This window comes from Hemiscyllium ocellatum, chromosome 18 (assembly GCF_020745735.1).
Source record: "Hemiscyllium ocellatum isolate sHemOce1 chromosome 18, sHemOce1.pat.X.cur, whole genome shotgun sequence".
Classification (NCBI taxonomy): Eukaryota; Metazoa; Chordata; class Chondrichthyes; order Orectolobiformes; family Hemiscylliidae; genus Hemiscyllium; species Hemiscyllium ocellatum.
The window spans coordinates 52,375,509-52,394,443 of NC_083418.1; the positions used below are offsets into that span (position 1 = coordinate 52,375,509).

The 18,935-nt window shown below is 40.6% G+C and overlaps 1 protein-coding gene across 2 annotated transcripts in view; it reads left to right on the forward strand.

Moving 5' to 3' along the window:
• Positions 1 to 881: 881 nt before the first annotated feature.
• Positions 882 to 18,935, forward strand: part of usp47 (ubiquitin specific peptidase 47) — a 153,823-nt gene continuing 135,769 nt past the window's right edge. For both annotated transcript variants that reach the window (XM_060838995.1, XM_060838998.1), the window contains exon 1: positions 882 to 1,207. In XM_060838995.1, the coding sequence (XP_060694978.1) occupies positions 1,169 to 1,207 (39 nt within the window). In that variant the 5' untranslated portion in view covers positions 882 to 1,168. The remainder of the gene's footprint in view (positions 1,208 to 18,935) is intronic.

The window sequence follows — 18,935 nt, forward strand, 5'->3', positions numbered from 1 at the left end:
TGGATGGTTGCTTTGTTAGGAAAGGCTTATCCTGCTGGAGTGTCAAACTGACTTAGTAAAGCAGGCTCATCGGGCCAGGTGGCTTACTCCTGCTCCTATTTCTATAATGTTCTTGATTGAAATACGATACTGAGGGGTCTTGATAGGGTAAATGTGGAGAGGACGTATCATTTTTTAATGAGAGAATATAGAATTAGGGGTCTCTGTTTAAAAATCAGAGGATAACCCACCTAAAACACATATTAAGTGAAACTTTCCCTTTGAAGTTCATGAGCCTTGGAAATTCTACTTCCACCATCCTTTCAGGATGAGATTCCTTGAATATTTTTAAGGCAGACTTGAGTTAATTTTTATTAAGCAAAGTGTTGTAGGATATTGAGCGAGAATATTACTTTGAGGTTACAATTAGTTTCATCATGGTCTCATAGAATTACTGAGAAAGCTTGAGGGAATTAATATTTAATGGCATAATACCGAAGTTATGGCACGAAAACAGCATTTGTGAGATGGGCCTTCCCAGTATTTAATTGGACGCAATTTCTGCTTGCCCGGTACTAGAGGGTCTGCTGGGGTATGGTGTGGCATAGCTGAGTGTCATTACCCAAAATGTAAAAGAACCTGGCACCAGGAGTGCTACCATTCACCATTGATGCATTTCCCTCTGCGCAAAAACTTGCGTCCACTCCTATCACCACTGCACATTTCCCCATTTGCAAAGTCATGCTTCCTGATAGTGAACCCTGTATAGACAGCTCCTCTGCTGCCACCTGGCACTGGAAGTAGCTGTGAAGACTAGAGCGTGCGTAGAGGGCGGGGCGTGTGGGAGCGTGATGACGTCGACGATGCCGAGCGGCGGACGCTGCGCGTAGAGGCCCGCATCCGCCATTTTGGTTGTTGCCCGGGCGCCCTGACTGACTGAGAGTGAGTTAGTGAAGGAAGGAAGCAGGACGGGCCCACAGCTCTCTCGTATCCCACTGTGAGGGACACTTGGTGCGTTTTGGCTCAGTTTAAACCCCACCTCTGCCGGCAGCCTGAGTTCCGAAATGATGTGTCCGTCCTGAGAAGCCCGGCTCGGCCGCCCCTCTCCCCTGCCTGTTCTCCCCCTTCTACCCTCCCTTCCCCTCCTTCTCACCCCTTCCCCCTCAAACCTCTTCTCCTTCTCCAAGACATGGTGCCCAGTGAGGAGAACCAACTGCTACCCACAGAGGTGAGGCCCTGACAGCTGTTGCAAAGCAGCTTGCGGCGGGGAGTGGGTGATGTTTCACTGTCTTCAAGGCACTATGTAAATGCTGAAGGCTTGTGTTGGCGAGGGGAGATGTCTCGCACCTGCTGCTATTCTTCCACCACCCAGCTCCTTAGCTGGCTTGGAAGTCGGGCAGCGTAGGTCACAAATGTCACCCACCACCTTCTGGGTCGGGGAGAGAGGTTCTGTTGTCCGAAGGGGGAATCAACGCTGCCTCTTATTAAAGTGGGACGGGGACGTTTCGATCTGTGGTGACGGTGGGGGCATGAATTGCTGACATTGCTTCCTGTGGATTTAAAATAGGAGTTCAGTAATGCTTTAGGGTGCAGGAGCTGATGTTCATTCTCGTGGATTTGGTTGGGAAGGGCAGTTGACATTTCTGACTGATTTGGAACTATGGTGTCCTGATACTGGTCCCCTTGATTTTGGGATGGAGGTAGTGGGAGCTGATGTTGCTACTTCCAGAATTGTAGTAGTTACATTGCTTTGCCTCAATTTGGGGGTATGTCTATGCTGCTGTCTACTGTTATAGGCTGGGTCTCTGCTGTTGTATGCCATTACTGGTGAATTGGCCATGCTAAATTGCCCGTAGTGTTAGGTGAAGGGGTAAATGTAGGGGAATGGGTCTGGGTGGGTTGCGCTTCGGCGGGTCGGTGTGGACTTGTTGGGCCGAAGGGCTTGTTTCCACACTGTAAGTAATCTAATCTTAAAAAAATTACTCCCCTGCCGATGTGTTGGGTCCTATACTGCTCCTTAGTCTTGTGGGTGTAGTGTTGTGGGGTAGTCTTTGCTGCTTCTGCCTGTATTTATATACTGCTAACTTCGCTGCTCTTTGTCGGGTTATGCCATTCTCCTTGAGAGCAAAACTTGCCCATGAGTGGAACTTCCTTGTTCACTCCAGATGTGAGATGGATTCCACTGTTCTCTCAGATGACTAGAAGTAGTTACCCTGTTTCTATTGTTTATATTTTGGATGGGGGATAGGTTTCTCTCTGTATTTGGATGTGCTGCTCCTAATTGTTTGAATGGAGAAAAGCTGTGTTGTGACTTTTTGGTATAGAGCAATGGCTGTGCTGCTTCCAGTTAGTTGGGGGTTTCTCTACAGTTGCACCTCCAAAATTACAGGGGTTCTCAAGAGGTGGGCGTGGGGGTGGGGGGAGTTGGCGATTCTGCTGCTGTCTTGGTTATTGAGGTTGTTACGCTGCTCTCCTTGAGTGACTGACTACCTTGGACAGTTGAGGGCTATGCTATAGCCCAAGGTATTGGCAACCATGAGCTGAGTTGCTCTATTCTTTTGAAGACACAAATTTTAAGGGTAACCGGACTTTCTCCACATGTGAAATGTGACAATTGTGCTGCAATAAGCACTGTTACAAAGTGGAATGCTACTGTATCTGTTTCTCCCTATGGATATGTGTCTAAAGTCGAGAGTGGAATCTGCTGCAACTTGCATTCCTCAGTGTACTTTGTTCTGAGGGATGTTGAGGCAGCACAGGCTCTTGACATCGGGGAGCCCTTATGTCAAATGATTGTTAGCAGCTTTGGATGTATTTGCTTGAATTAAACTGCAGTGTGTTTCATTTTTGTTCCCATTGGTTTGTGATGTTATTGGTGTATATGTGAGTTTACCACGTGCTTTTCTTGTTGTGCTACTTGTTGAGCCGTTACTAATGCTCCTGAATTATATGCCTTAGAATGGTGTAAAGTGCTGTTGATTAAAAATTCTGGTATAGTTTATTTCTTGTCATTTTGACACTATAACAGATAATGTGGTGCAAGCTCTGTGGTGTTCAAACACTTGATGTTGTGTGTTAATCAGCAGCCTCATTCTTTATCTGCACAAATCACTTGTTCCATTGTGTACTGTTTGCAGATATTTGCTTCATAACTTCAGAATTAGTATTAATTCTTACATGCAGACTTCATTTTCCACTTTCTTAGTCAAATGTATTTCTTCATTTTGCAAGACTTCAAATCAAGGACAACAACTGCAGCTCCCTGCTGAATCATCATTGAAAATACATGTGCCAAGAATTCTTTGTCACCAGCTGCATCCACATTTACTCCATTTTCATTTATTGATTTTGTGTTCTGCTGATGCATTTTGCTAATTTTTGAGACTGAGAAGACCTAGAAGGGATACTGTCCTAATAAAACCAGCATCCTCTCACTACGTTACAACACATGGGGAGTGATAGATCAAAAAACCATCTGGTGATTTCTGTTCCCTCCTGGTCACCACGGATAACAGATAAAATAGCAACTCACCATTCTATATGCTATATCCTGTCAGTAAATAGGAATCTGGCTGCTTGAACGAATGACATAAAGCAGCATTCTGTTTTAGCTATTTATAGCTCGTCTGAAGTTATGCAAATATAGGCTATTTGGCCCACTGTGAATGCTGTTTCCCCATCCCCAAATATTTGAATCAGAAGCAGTTTAGACTTATGATTGTGTAAGAAAAGTTGTTGTTCACTGTCTGTAACCTCAATCCCAACTCTGGGAATATGCTGATTAGATAGAACTAACCCCTCAGAATGTGATTACATTGTGGACTTGCAGTTAATATTTTTTGGCCTGCTTTGGGAGAGTAGGGCAATTATTCATCTTCTGCGTACAGAGGAACCTCGATTATCCAAAAGAGATGGGTGGACACTATTTTGTTTGGATACTTGATTATACAATTAATTGATTTCCTCTGGGGCTGGGAGTCTTCTATGAAGTCTGCTGCCCGCTCTGGAAACTAGATAAAAGCACATTTCGTGTGAGATCACCCCCCCCCCCCCCCGCCGGCTTGTCCGCTCCTATCCCCCCACCACCTGCCTCCAACACCCGTCTGGCCCCAACCCCACACCCCTCCCCGTCCATCCTCGACCCCACCCCCCATGCCGTCTTCACCCCAGTGTAGAACTCCAGGGAAAGTGTGGGGAGAGAGGGAGTGTGGGGAGAGAGGGAGGGTGGGAGGGCAGTCATTTAGAGACCGTGCCTGGACTGTTCTCGGCAGCATTTCAGTGAGCCAAGTCCGTTTTTAATCATTGTACCGGCAAACAAAAGTTGCGATCAGGGTTGAAACAGTTTTTTTGACGTAATGTTTCTATTGAGACCTTGAGATCCCCCTCGGATAATCCGACGTTCAGATAATTGATATTCAGATAATCGAGGTTCCTCCGTAGATTGTAGTTAACAGTTAACAGTTTAAGCAAGATGTTGCTAATACAAAATCTGAAATACGGTCTGTGTCGGAAGGAGCCAGTCAGCCATCTCCTCATGACACCTTGTATGCTAAGGGTCACTGGACTTAAAAGGTTAACTCTTTTTCTGTCTGGATACTGTCAGACTTGCTGAGTTTCTCCAGTAGTTTCTGATTTTGTTTTCTTGGGGAATATCACATTTTTCTCTTATATTAGCTGGAAAACGCATCCTTTGGAGAGATTAATACTCATACTGTTGCTCTAGCCTGCTGTTAAGCTGAAGTTGTAGCTAAAATTCAAAAATATTTGTCATTCCAAATAAATCTTGACAACCGCAAATGTTGTTTTTTTGAGGTTAGCATAAGGATAAACTATTTACATTTTTATGCTTCAAGTCTGAAATTCCCAATGTGCACTGTGCGTTGATTAAATCTCTCAATTTCTAAATTTCACCCCTTTTATATATTGATTAAACTTTTGTATCCTTGAAGCTTAATGAGCAAATTAATTGGGTTTATTACTGAATGATTTGTGTACTATAATGCCTTTATAGATTCAACATTTTTGAATAGAAGAAGCTCTCAATGTGATTTAACATGCTGTCCTTTTTTAAGTAATGCATTGCATTCCATGCCAGCATGCTGTTTATGTTGATGTTATTCATGACATTTGGATTTTGAGGCAGTTTGGGATAATCAATCTATCGATTAAAATTCGGCCTCTAATAGTTTTAATTATACTTCTGCCTTTAGGTGTTTCAAAGTACAAAGGATTGTTTTGTCTGGATGTTCCTTGCGACATTTCACAAGTCTATTTCTCTTTTATATGCTTATCTAACTTTTCCTCTATTAAGTTTATGCACTTATAAAAGTTATCTCAGTTTATCAACCTGTTAATGTTTGCTGCCTCAGCTTCATTCTGAGCAAAACATTGAAATGTTTTACATTATTGCACTATTTCTCATTGTGCTTGGTTAATATGCAGCATTTAGTATTGACTGTGTAAGCTAGTTAATAGGCTAGAAGCCCTTAACGGTGATTGTGGGTCAATTTAATAAGTAACCATCTTTGTTTTGAAAACTCAATTGATTTTTCTTTTGATGTAATTCAACCCAATTCTGCTTATTGCTGGAATGCTAGTAGTGATGTTGAAAGTTAATTTTAGACCCGGACTGGTTATTTTATGTCCACGCATTCTCCCAGTTGTTTTGTTTTATTAGTTCAGTTTTACAATTCAGGTTAATTATTTTTGTGGTGGCAACCTTCCATCTTGTAAGATTAAAGCTTTCCCTGTTGTGGTCTACTAATGTTGCTAGGGGCTCCATTTTTGTAGCAGTCCCTGCATTAATTGCAGTGGAAGACGCTAGACTCAGGCGATTGATATTTCACTGGCACCTCTTCTCTGGCCATCTTCGCAACCTGCTGAGGTTTTAGTTTCTGCTCGCCTCTTCCAGTGCCCTTCCAGTTAGCCTCCAGATGTCACAGCCATCAATGAATGTCTCCCAGTTGTCAGTGTCTATCTGCATTTACATAACTCACTTGTAGATGATCTTGTAATAGAGTTATGGATGTCTAGAAGGTTTTGACCCATTTATCAATGCACTATACAGGAGGTGTCTGGGTATATGGTTGTCATTCATCTGATGAGCATGGGTGAGCCAGTGAAGATGTGTTTGACTTAGCAACAACTGTACATTGTTGAATTATTGCACTGCAAAACCTCTGAGATGGTGATCATGACCTAGAGATGGTGTGTATATGTCCAAGACAGGTGCAGGTGGAAACTATAACCTTTTCTCCTGCCCAGCAAATGTTATCCAGTCCTTATTACTATGAAGGAGTACTCTGAGGATGCAGGCTTGGTAGATTCACATTTGGTGTTCAGTCCAGTTGCTGTGTTCCACACTTTTACTTGGATTGGACATAACAACTGCAGCTTTTTCAATAAACGAGTCACAGATTGCTCGGGATTGTGGAGCTGACATATCAGCAACTTTTAGTATCACATTTTCAATACTGATAGATGATAGTATGGCTGAACCCTGGATCATGACATTTGTTATGTTGATGCTATTTGAAAACCTCCTATGAGCCTCTGCATTTGTTGCTGCATGTGTTCCTCTGAATGCTAGTGCAGCACCATCAACTTGAAGAACTTTCTGATGATCACATAGTAAGATTTGGCTTGAACCTTAGGTGAGCAAGGCTGGAAAGCCTTCCATCTGTTCTGCTACATAGTTATACCCACTGTCGTGACTTCAAGGCATATGACAACAGCAAGGAAAGAATATGCCAAAGTGTGTTGATGCTACAACACAGCTCTGTTTCACTCTATTGCAAATCTCAAAAGGTTTTGATGTCCTTACAATGTTAACAATATTTCACCTCAGTACATATCAGGGAGTCAATTATTTCACAGTCAGTACTGTGGTAGCTGTATATGTGTTGAGAATGCTGTTTAGAGAGTCAGATCTGGTGATGATCATATCTGGCTGGTGCCAATGTCTTAATCCTGGGTGTGTCCATAACACCTCTTGGTGTGGTTTGTTCCGAAAGTATATGTTTATTCTGGTAGAAGCAAAGGTCAAAAGGACTCAGTCTATTACTATTTATTTTTCCCAGGACGTGATACCTGAGGCAAAAGTTTTTTTGAGACTTTTCTGTTTGTTCGTGCCAACTCTAGTTCTGAAATATCCCACTTAGAATTCTGTCAATAGCACCGTCAAGTTCTTCAAAGGATAGTCTTTTATCTCTAGAGCCAAGCATGGCGTTAAGCGTATATAATCAGGAGATTATCTGACCCTCTAAGTTGAGAGGCAGATGCATGCAATGTGATCTGAACCATGTGAGTGAGGAATTGTATCGTAAAGAGAAACAATTTTCTTAGTGAAGATCAACGCTTGTTAAACATTTACAATTAACTTTACCCTGTCAGAACAATTTTTTTTGGGAGTGGGATCTCATGTAAGAATATTGTGTGGAAGTTCAGCCTATCAAGTTTTATGTTGACAGCAATTATTGTACAATGATATTGATCCATTGCAAGTTTTCTACCAATCCTGCGCACATGGTCCTCACGTACTATCTTCTCATTGAAGAATTACCATCTACCTTGTTTGTTTATCTGGTGCAAAGAATTCTGATGATATGTTGAGCAGATTGCAACTCTAAATTCTGTTCTCTAAGCCAATCAAATTGGGTTTATCACTTAACTCTTGTCCTCTATGTTGAGCGGAGGAGCTTGTCTGTGGTGTGATTTGTGCAGACCCTGGGCTGCTCAAGCATTAGGTTCCTCCTCTTGACTTGATGAGTCCTTGGGATACAAAGAAGCCAATGGAAAGGGTGGTAGCTTTGCAGAAAATGACAGAAAAATTATGTACTTAGAAATCAGTTTAATTTTGACTTCTGCTTCAGATTTTTTGACAAGGTTTACTCCTTTAACCTTCACATTTTCTGATATATCCACAACACAGTGGAGTTATTGTCACGGCTGAAAGTTTGATTGAATAGGATGTGCCCACATGAACAGGGATATGACCACTTAACATTATGAATCTGAATCACTGCATATCCGGAGGCCGAACCTCTTCTCTGCCTCTCTGGACTGCAAGCTACTGGTTTCATTGTAAAATTGTACAAATTGGAATAGGCTGTTCTGCCCGTCAAGTCTGCTCAGCAATTCAGTGGGATCATGGCTGAACTGACATTCCTCACATTCACTTTCCTGCCTGTTTCCCTACTGATCAAGAGCCTGTCTTAACCTTAAATACAAACAAGGACTCTGCCCCAGTGCTGTCTCTGGGAGGGAATTCCAAAGCCACTCAACCCTCTGCAAAAAGCAATTCCTCATTTCAATCTTAAATTGGCACCCCTTTACTTTGTGACTATGCCCTTTTATTCTATATTTTCCCATGAGGGAAAGCATCTTAGCATTTTTAAGGGATCTGACAGAGTAAATGCTATGTTTCAATGAAGTCAACTTTAGTGGGTAGAGTCTTAACTTGTTTAAACTGTGCTCATGAGACAGTTACCGACAATCCTCCCAGTGAACCTCCCCTGAACTACCTCCAATTAAGTCAAAATCTGGGATAACGCACGTTTTGGCAGTGCGATTTGACTATAATGTCACTGAAGAATTAGGGAGCAGTGTTTTGGATAACGCTCACCGCTGTTGGCAATAGTGCGATTTCAGTGGGAATTGGGTTCGATAGTTGGCCAATGTGTACGCCAATATCTCTGTACCGTTTTGCACATGCGCTGTTGTTCTTACTGTACTGTGCATGTGCAACATTGGTGCCAGTTATTGTGCAGTTCTGCGCATGCCTCAAAGTCTCTGCGTGGTTCTGTGCGTGCGCGATGTCTGCTTCAAGTCTCTGCTCCTTTCTGTGTGTGTGCGATATTAGCATCAAACTTTGTGCCGTTCTGCACATGTACCGATGTTGGCTGCCGACAGAAAAGCTTTGAGAGAGGTGCCATATAGAGAGCAGCTTTCTTACATTTTTTAAACGTACTGTGTTAAATTTATTTTTGTTTCATTAATAAATATGATTTGAACCTTCATTCAGGCTGTGCTGTACTTTGCATGAGACCTTTAGGTGATTTTTGATCGAAAATAGGCGATTTTTAAAAAAAAAACTGTTCAGTCCCTAACCCCACTTTTCCCACAGGCCCAATTGTTTCTATTAAATGGTTTTCTATTAAGTGAGGTTTCGCTGGAATGCAACTACGGCATTATAGGAGAACTACCTGGGTATCTTCCCTTAAATAAGGGGGCTAAAAACTGTCTAGAGTTCCAGATGTCACCAGGAGGCACAGTACATAACTGCTGGAGACACTTTGTGCAGAGAGTAAAGTCATTTGGCTCCTTTTTTGCGTATTGCTGCTGTCCAGAAGTATGGGGAAATAAGCAAAATAGTGCACAAAAGCAGAAAAAGATGCTAACTGTGTAGATACAAACTTTTGATGCACTGATGTTGTAATCCTTTGGGAAAAGACTAATAAGCTATGTGAAGGTGGAGTTTCATTATTTAAATTCTGTTGGTGATAGTTGCAGTGGAAAAGAAATGTGCCACAAACTGTATATTTAACAGATACTATAACTTGTTCCGTTTATTAGCTATCAATAACACCTGGAGAATGTGATAGCAAAGTCTTGCAGAACCAGGGCAATTAAAATTTGATCATATTTCTGCTGTTGTTTATGTTGATTAGAAATGATAACATTCATAGTGGTGTGTGCTAGTTGCGAAAATGCTGTTAATATTGAGAAGTTATGAGAGTAAGTGAAATATGATCTTCTATTTGGCACTCTATTCCATTTGCTGCCAAGTGGGAAGTTATCTGAAAGAAAATAGTGACATTAGAACAAGTACTCCTCAAAATATTTGCAAATATTTTGCAGGAGCAAAATGTAACTTTGTGTAATAGTTAATGTAGATACTTTCTGATCTTTCAGTATTTTGGGGTCAAAGCTGCTTTTACAGTAAATGTTTAGGTGCAATGCGATTGCCATCTTACTGTGAAGATATTTTCCTGTGCAGTATAAATGTAAGATCATCCAAAAACTGTAAAGAGATACTAAGGAAATAAATGGCTAAGTATATGAATCTGTGTAGCAGGGATCAGCTGTTGACAGCTTGGAATAAAACAATAAGATACCATATACTAAGCTGTGTGAAAGATGATGATTTCCACATACTGTTAGATTTCATGCAGTTTTGGCTTCCCCATTTTAAAAATGATTGGGCTCAGACAGAACTTCATGTTTGATCTGAAAACTGGAGAAAGAACACAGAAGAATGATGGAGAAAGGGGATGATCATTTTTATGGAAGATTTGACAATGCAAATAATTTTGCCATGAGGTTTGACATGCCAGGGTTATTTTTTCATCAGGTACATGTTTATGGATGTTTCCAAACAATCCATTCTAGTGTTTATGTTCCACGCGAATTTTCTCATCACTCTTCTTCCTCTGCCTACGAGAATGCTCTTTTATTCATTTCTCTTTTGTATTTATGTAGTTTTCCCTTAAATGCATTTCTGCTATTCACTTGAATTGCTCTCTGTGGTGGCACGTTCCACATTCTGACCACTCTGGGTTATTCTGATGAATTGTCTTTTGAATTTATCAATAATCATCTTGTGTATATATAATCCTTGATTCTGCTCTGTCACCCAAATCAAAATGTCTCTCTGAAACTCATTTGTAATATTTCTTATCAATACTATAAGCAAATTATTTATTGCCTCACACTCGAACGTCAGTGACATTGTAGCAATATTCTTGAGTTAAAAAACCTGCAACTTCCTTTTCAGCTTGTGTTATGTGGCCATATCCCTATTCATGCTCTACAAATTGTTTCCAATATACATTTTCTCTTTTTTTTCTTCCCCCATTCTTGCACCAAGCCTGTAGTTAAGATGTAAAAGTAAGATTACTGAACAGTAGACTTCGGTTTTTCTGATGAAGGAGTTCTTTAAGTTGAGGTTGAACAGCGTTTTGCCAGCATTCATTACAATTTAGAAGGATTGGAGGTAGTTTTATTAAAACACAAGATTCTGAGGTAGCTTAACAGATGCTGACAGGATATTTTCCCTCCTGGAGGAATTTGAAACTAGGAAAAGCAATTTTAGTATTAAAATGTTTGTCATTTAAGACAGTGAAGACAAAGAACTCATTTTTGGGATTGTTCATCCCTGGAATTCACTACCTGATAGAGCGATGGGAATTGGGCCCTTGAATATATTTAATGCTAAATTGTGTTTTTGATTTACATATAAGGGAATCAAAAATTAAGAATGATTGGAAAATCAAGTTAAGGCCACAATTATGTGAGACATTATCTTATGAGTAACACAGCCATGTTTGATGGCTGAATGACTACCTTTTTCTTATATTCTTAATTTTGATCTGAAGTTGGCATTGCTACATGTTCAATATAGATCATTTGCCTCATTCTTTCATTCTTGCTTACTTGTCCCTCTATCTCCCTCTTCTCTTGTGCTCCCCCCCCCCCCCCCCCTTCCAAAATTAAGAAAAGCTCAACCCATCAATTAGTGGAAGTGTTGGAGCTTAACACTTGTCTGAATTAAATTTTGGGTCAAGCTCACTTGATGAATTTGAAGACGCCATCTAGGATGGTATTGCAGTATAGTTCTGAGCAAGTTGTGTATTGTTTGAGTTGCTGACTTTCCAATGATCAGTTTGACAATTCAGATGGTTGTAAAAGTTCCTTTAGTACCACTGGAAGCAACCTGGCAATGCTCTCAGTAAACTGACCAGCATTTGTCTGGCTTCAATGCCAAGAGAAACAAGTCTGCTGATAATATCTCTATACTGTTTGTGAGAAAGTACTGTGGTATAGCAGCACTGATTATGTTTTAAATATTACAGCATTTTGGGACTTTGCAGATATGATAGGCACTATATGAATGCATTTCAGTTTTTTAAGCTGCAAATTTCATGTTGTGGCTGGAAAAAAGGTCCAGTAAGTAGCTCAAATCTGGTCAATGCTATATTTATTCTGCAGATGTTTCCTCAAGCTGGGATTAGTGATAGGACACTGAAATTTGCCTGGTGTACAGCCATTTCTAAGTTCATAGTGTTTTCTGACATAGTTTGTGCGAAGATTTGTAGCTCGGGTGCTTGTTGTCGTGGTTCTGTTCGCCGAGCTGGAAGTTTTTGTTGCAAACGTTTCGTCCCCTGGCTAGGAGACATCATCAGTGCTCTGGAGCCTCCTGCGAAGCGCTTCTTTGATGTTTCTTCCGGCATTTATAGTGGTCTGTCCTTGCCGCTGGACAGACCACTATAAATGCCGGAAGAAACATCAAAGAAGCGCTTCGCAGGAGGCTCCAGAGCACTGATGATGTCTCCTAGCCAGGGGACGAAATGTTTGCAACAAAAACTTGCAGTTTTCTGACATATCAAAGCTTATTGGAATATAATTTCTGTTCCCACTGTTGTAGAAATTTATTGTAAAAAATTGTTTTCTTTCATAAACTGACAAGATGGAAATGTTTGATGCAAGCTGTTGGACAGGTGCTATTAGGTTGTCATTTAGCATGTTAGCATCATTGCATCCAGAGTTGTTGATATTCTCTATCGGGTTGTAAGATTACATACAAATGTAATATTTGATTCCCTAATATGGAAGTTTTACATATTAGTAACGTGATAAGTATGCCACTTACATATCACCAGTTTTCAGCTCTGTTCTGGCAGTTGCCTAGATCCTAAACTCTTGTATTAGAGTCATAGTGATATACAATATGGAAACAGACCTTTCGATCCAACTTGTCCATGTTGACCAGATATCCTCTATAAATCTAGTCCCATTTGCCAACATTTGGCACATAATCCCTCTAAACCTTTCCTATTGCCTTTTAAATGTAATCATACCAGCCTCCATCACTTTCTCAGGCAGCTCATTCCAAATGTGCACCACCCTCTGTGAAACAGTTGCCCCTTAGGTGCCTTTTATATCTTTCCCTTCTCACCTTAAACCTATGCAGTCTAGTTTTGGACTCTCAACCCCAAGGAAAAGACCTTATATATTTACCCTGTCCACGTCCCTCATGATTTTATAAACCTTTATGCGGTCACTCCTCAGCCTCAGATACTCCAGGGAAAATGACCCTAGCCTATTTAGCCTCTCCCTACAGCTCAAACCCTCCAATCCTGGCAAACATCTTTGGAAATCTTTTCTGAACCCTTTAAAGTTTCACAACGTCCTTCCTATAGGAGGAAGACCAAATTCCACGCATTATTCCAAAAGTGGTTGAGCCAATGTCCTGTACAGTTGCAACATGACCCTCCAACTACTTTACTCAATGCTCTGACCAATATAGGCAAACATATCAAACACTGCCTTCACTATCCTATCTACCTGAGAGTTCAAGGAACTATGAACCTGCGCTCCAAGGTCTCTTTGTACAGCAGCACTCCCCAGTATGTTATCATTAAGCGTGTAGTTCTGCTCTGATTTGCCTTTCCAAAATGCAGCACTTTGCATTTATGTAAATTAAACTCCATCTGCTTCTCCTCCTCTCATTGGCCAATCTGATCAAGATCCTGTTGTAATCCAAGGTAACCTCCTTTGCTGTCCACAATACTTCCACTTTTGGTGTCACCTGGAAATGTACCTCCTATGTTCATATCCAAATCATTTATATAAATGACAAAAATCAGTGGCCCCAAAACTGATTCTTGTGGTACACTGCTGCTCACAAGCCTTCAGTTTGAAAAGAAACCCTCTTGTTCCCAGAATTGAACACAAGACTCCATTTGGAATTTAATCTAATGTCTTGTAAAGGTTTACTACAGCTTCCTTGTTTTATGCTGTGACCCTGTCAAAATACAAATGAAAATTGTTATTTAGATGTTTTTCTTTGTTCTTTCTTCACAATGCTGGGCCAGCATTTATAGCTCGTCTCTAGTTGACCTTGAGAAAGTGGTAATGAGCTGCCTTTTTGAACCGCTAGTCCATATAGTGCAGGTAGACTCACAGTGCTGTTAGGGAGTTCAATGATTATGATCTAACAGCACTGGACGAACAGTAATATATTTCCAAGTCAGGATGATGAGTGCCTTGAAGGGAAACTTGCTGGTGGTGGTCCCATATTTCTGCTGCTCTTGTCCTCATGGTAGGTAGTAACAATAGTGATTGTGATGAGGATAGCTTTCTATTCCTCTCCCTCCTTTAAAATGCTCCTTAAGTTATAGGAAGGATAGTATCAAGCTGGAGAGGGTTCAGAAGAGATTTACCAGGATGTTGCCCGGCAAAGAAGTTTTTGAGTTATTAATAAAATCTGGGACTTTTCACTGGAGCGTACGAGGTTTAGAAACAACCTGATAGAAGTTCATGAAATAATGAGCGGTATAAATAGAGCTAATGGTAGTAGTCTTTTCCCTAAGATGAGGAATTTCAAGACTAGGGAGCACATTTTAAAGTGAGAGGAGAGAGATTTAATAAGAAATGAGGCAAACCTTTTACAAGGGTGGTTTGCATGTGGAATGAACTTCCTGAGGAAGTGGTGGATGCAGATAACCTTACAACATTTAAAAGACATTTGGGTAGATACATGAATAGGAAAGGTTTGAAGGGTTATGGGTCAAGAGGAGGCATGGGACTAGATTAGTTTGGGATTATGTTCGGCATGGACTGGTTGGACTGAACGGTCTGTTTTCCTGCTGTATGACTCAAAAAACCTATCTCTTTGGTAAGCTTTAAGTCACCTTGTCCTAATAACTTTGTGATAAATGTAAAATTGAAGTGATTAGAATATTTTGCTTTGGTAAATGCTAAAGAAGTTTCATTTGAAAGCTTGGGTTGGAACTTAATTTTAAAATTAAATGTGAACATTTGCATAAAACAAAACCCTAGTGACAATATCTTACAAATGTAATCTTCCTGATTTGCTGTTTTGCTTTCAGTTGGAAAGAGCACCCTTAGATATTTACACAACATGCTGTATCTTTGGACTGGGAAGAAAAGCTTTGTCAAATGTTTTTCTGACTTGATGTACAACTTGACTGTGTCAAGTTTTTGCTGCCTAGAATTAGTGATTCAGTGCTGTATTTGACGCAATCTGAGAGGAAAGTCTAAAGTTCCATAAGTTAATGATTACCTGAAGTTTTTGTAATTAAAAAAATTAAAGGGAATTTTTTGTAAGACAAGTAGTGATGTTATAATGTGATGCACCCAAAACAAATTTGGTTGTTTTAATCAAATATATTGTATTAAATCTTTCCATACGCTCTTGCAATGTTAAATGTGCTCTGCAGATTCACCAAAATCTGTAGGGCAAGTTGCATCCTCTGGTAGGGACTACTCATTTGTGCTTTTGATATAGTACATGGTCCCCACTGCTTAAAGTAGGTTTTGAGTTATCTTGGTATTGTAGCAAGCCTTGGCAAATCTGCCTGTTGAATGTGTTAATCAAACAAAACTTATTAAAAATGAATCACAGACAATCCTGACAGTTGTTGTAGGAAAGTGCTACATCTTCTAACCAATGTGTATATGATTTGAACAAACTGAGTGGACAAATTCATGGTAGATGCAGTATCATATGGATAAATGAGTTTATTCATTTTGGTAGCAAAAGCAAGGCGGCAGATGATTAACTATAAATTGAGAGGGGGAAATGTGCAACGGGACCTGTGTTTCTTTGTACACCAGTCGTTGAAGGCAGGTGTGTAGGTGCAACAGGTGATAAAGAAGGTTTAATGGTATGTTGGTTTTCATAGCAAGAGGATTTGTGAATGGGAGCAAGGATGCCTTGCTGCAACTGTACAGGGCATCAATTAGGCCACATCTGGAGTATTATGTGCAGTTTTAGTCTCCTCGTCTGAAGGAGAATGTTGCAGTTATTGAGGGAATGCAGCAAAGGTTTGCCAGACTGTTGGCAAAACTGTCATATGAGGGGATATTGAATCAGTTAGGATTAAACTCACTAGAGTTAAGAATGAGGGATTCTCATAGAAACCAATTCTCACAGGACCAATGCAGGAAGGATTTCCCAAAGACGGGAAATTATTTGATATATTTACTGTCACATGTACCTTGTTAGAAAATACAGTGAAAATGTTGTATAGTGTTGCCACTCTGGAGCCAGTTCATAAAACAAAATAATCAAAACACAGAATACAAAGGAAGAAAAATGAATAAATAAAATGTCCAGCTTTGCAGTCTTTCTTGTTAAGTGTTCCATTGTGGGCGTGGTGGCCAGACCTGAATCCCTTTTGCCAAGTCGTTGCTGCTGGACCAAAAGCTGCCAATCTTTGGCACTATCTCACCTCCACCGATATAACCAGTGTCATCTTGGTTACATACTTGATTACAAAACTGGAATTGAAAAAAAAAGCAGAAATAAAGGAAACAAAGCCAAAAGGAATGAGAAACATCCAGATATTCAAGTCCAGAACTGGGGTCACAGTCTAAGAATACGGAGTAAACCATTTAGTGCTGAGATGAGAAATGTCTGAGTGGTGAGCCTGCAAGATTCACTACCACAGAAAACAGTTAAGGGCAAAACTTTGTATGATTTAAAGAAGGTGTTGGATGTTGCACTTCGAATTGAGGATATGTGGGAAAAGCAGGAGCAGGCTGTTGAGTTGAATGGTCAGTCATGAATGTAATGAATGGTGGGACAGGCTGAAGAACCTTAATGGCTACTCATGTTTTCAATGTCCTTTGTTTCTGCATGCTTCAATGAAATGTGCTCATTCACTTTTTGCTTTTGATATTTAAGGCCATAGTATCTGACCTTTAAAACACAGTTGAATGTTAGTTTTCTTCTGTGGGTGTGTATGATCCAATTTCCTAATTTTTTTTTGAGATGTGGAATGGTCAGTGAATAATCAGTTCCCCTAAAAATTTCTATATGGATAACTGAAATAAAGCAAAATTATTTTCTGGAGTTTGCTTGGGATTGTCAGATTTAAAGAAATTGGCCCTTTTTCCCCTGCCTTTATTTTTCAATAAATTAGCAGAGGACCCATTATCTTCCTCTGCTAAGTCAACAAAATTGAAGAATTCACTTAAGAAATTTAAAATTATTTTGTGATCATGGACAATAGGTAGTGGCTTTTAATGGCCAATTTTAATTAGGGGTACTTTTTAAGTGGTAGAACATTTTACATGCAGATGCAAAACACCTCTTTGAATTATCCCTTTTCTTGGTGTGTAAATATGTCTTTATCTGTGTGCCTGATGTTTGTCAGGGATGGCCTTTTATGGAGATGAGCATCCAAATTCTTGAAAACCCTAGGATAAGATTATGCTTTCAATGATGAGTGGTTAGTTGACATTGAAATATGGAAAGTTTAGTTTGTATATGAACAAGTCAGGATGTTTGAGGTAAGTTGGCTTTGGTCTCGACGGCCACAAACGACTCGTGTTTTCAGGGTGTTGGCTTGTATTGGTAGAGAATCTTGTAATCTGCTGAATTACATGATGGTGCTGTGTAGGACATTCAACTGAAGTGATATATCTCCACTGTTGGTTGCTCATTAGTTTTGGACAGTGAAGTCAGTAGGTTTACTGATGACCTGGAGAGCTGAAACCATTTTTCGCTCCCCTCCCCGTTTGTGTAAACTAACTTAATGGTACACTTACTGCCAACATAAGAACTAGGCGTCTGAAGAATGGTTACGCCCAGAGCGTCGACTTCTGCACCTCCTGATGCTGTCTGGCTTGCTGTATTCCTCCAGCCTCCTGCCTGTCAACATAATAACTAGGAGCAGGAGTAGGCTATCTGGCCCTTTGAGCCTGCTCCGCCATTAAATAAGTTCATGGCTGGTCTTTTTGTGGACTCAGCTCCACTTACCCACCCTCTCACAGTATCCCTTAATTCCTTTATTGTTTAAAAAAAAGTCTATCTTTACTTTAAAAACATTTACTGAAGTTGTGGTTCTGTTTGCCGAGCTGAGAATTTGTGTTGCAGATGTTTCGTCCCCAGTCTAGGTGTCATCCCCAGTGCTTGGGATTCTTTTGTGAAGTGCTTCTGTGTTGTTTCCTCTGGCATTTATGGTGGTTTGTCTCTGCCGCTTCCAGTTGTCAGTTCCAGCCGTCCGTTGCAGTGGCCGGTATATTGGGTTCAGGTCGATGTGTTTGTTGATAGAATCTGTGGATAAGTGACATGCCTCCAGGAATTCCCTGGCTGTTCTCTGTTTGGCTTGTTCTATAATAGTAGTGTTGTCCCAGTCAAACTCATGTTGCTTGTCATCTGCGTGTGTGGCTACAGAGGATAGCTGGTCGTGTTGTATCGTGGCTAGTTGGTGTTCATGGATGTGGATCGTTAGCTGTCTTCCTGTTTATCCTATGTAGTGTTTTGTGCAGTCTTTGCATGGGATTTTGTACTCTACATTGGTTTTGCTCATGCTGGGTATCGGGCCCTTTGTCTGGTGAGTTGTTGTCTGAGAGTGGCTGTTGGTTTGTGTGCTGTTATGAGTCCTAAGGGAAAGACAACAGAATGAGGACATGCCACAACCCAAAGGACTAGCCACATTACCATACATCAAGAACATTTCTGAACTGACAGCCAGACTACTACGAACACTAGGACTTTATTTCTATCTTCTATATTCCCTTCATAATTTTAAATGTTCCTATAAGACTTTTTTTTCCCCCCACCCCCAAATTCTTAATTCCAATGAATGTAATCCCAGTCGACACAGTCTCTCCTCATAAGTCAATCCCTTCAACTCCAGATTCGACCTAGTGAACCTCCTCTGTACACCCTCTAGTTCCAGTACAGAGGAACCTCGCTTATCTGAATACCAGTTATCCGAAAATCGGATTATTCGAAGGAGATTTCGAGGTCCTGATAGGAACATTACCTCAAAGACTTGTTTCCAGCAGTGATCGCGCCTTTTGTTTACAGTGATTAAACAGGCACCATTTCCAAATGACTGTCTGCCCGCCCTCTTTCTCTTTCCCCCACACTTTCCCTGGAATTCTACCAGGAATGTACCCTAAAAACGCCGCACCCCCCC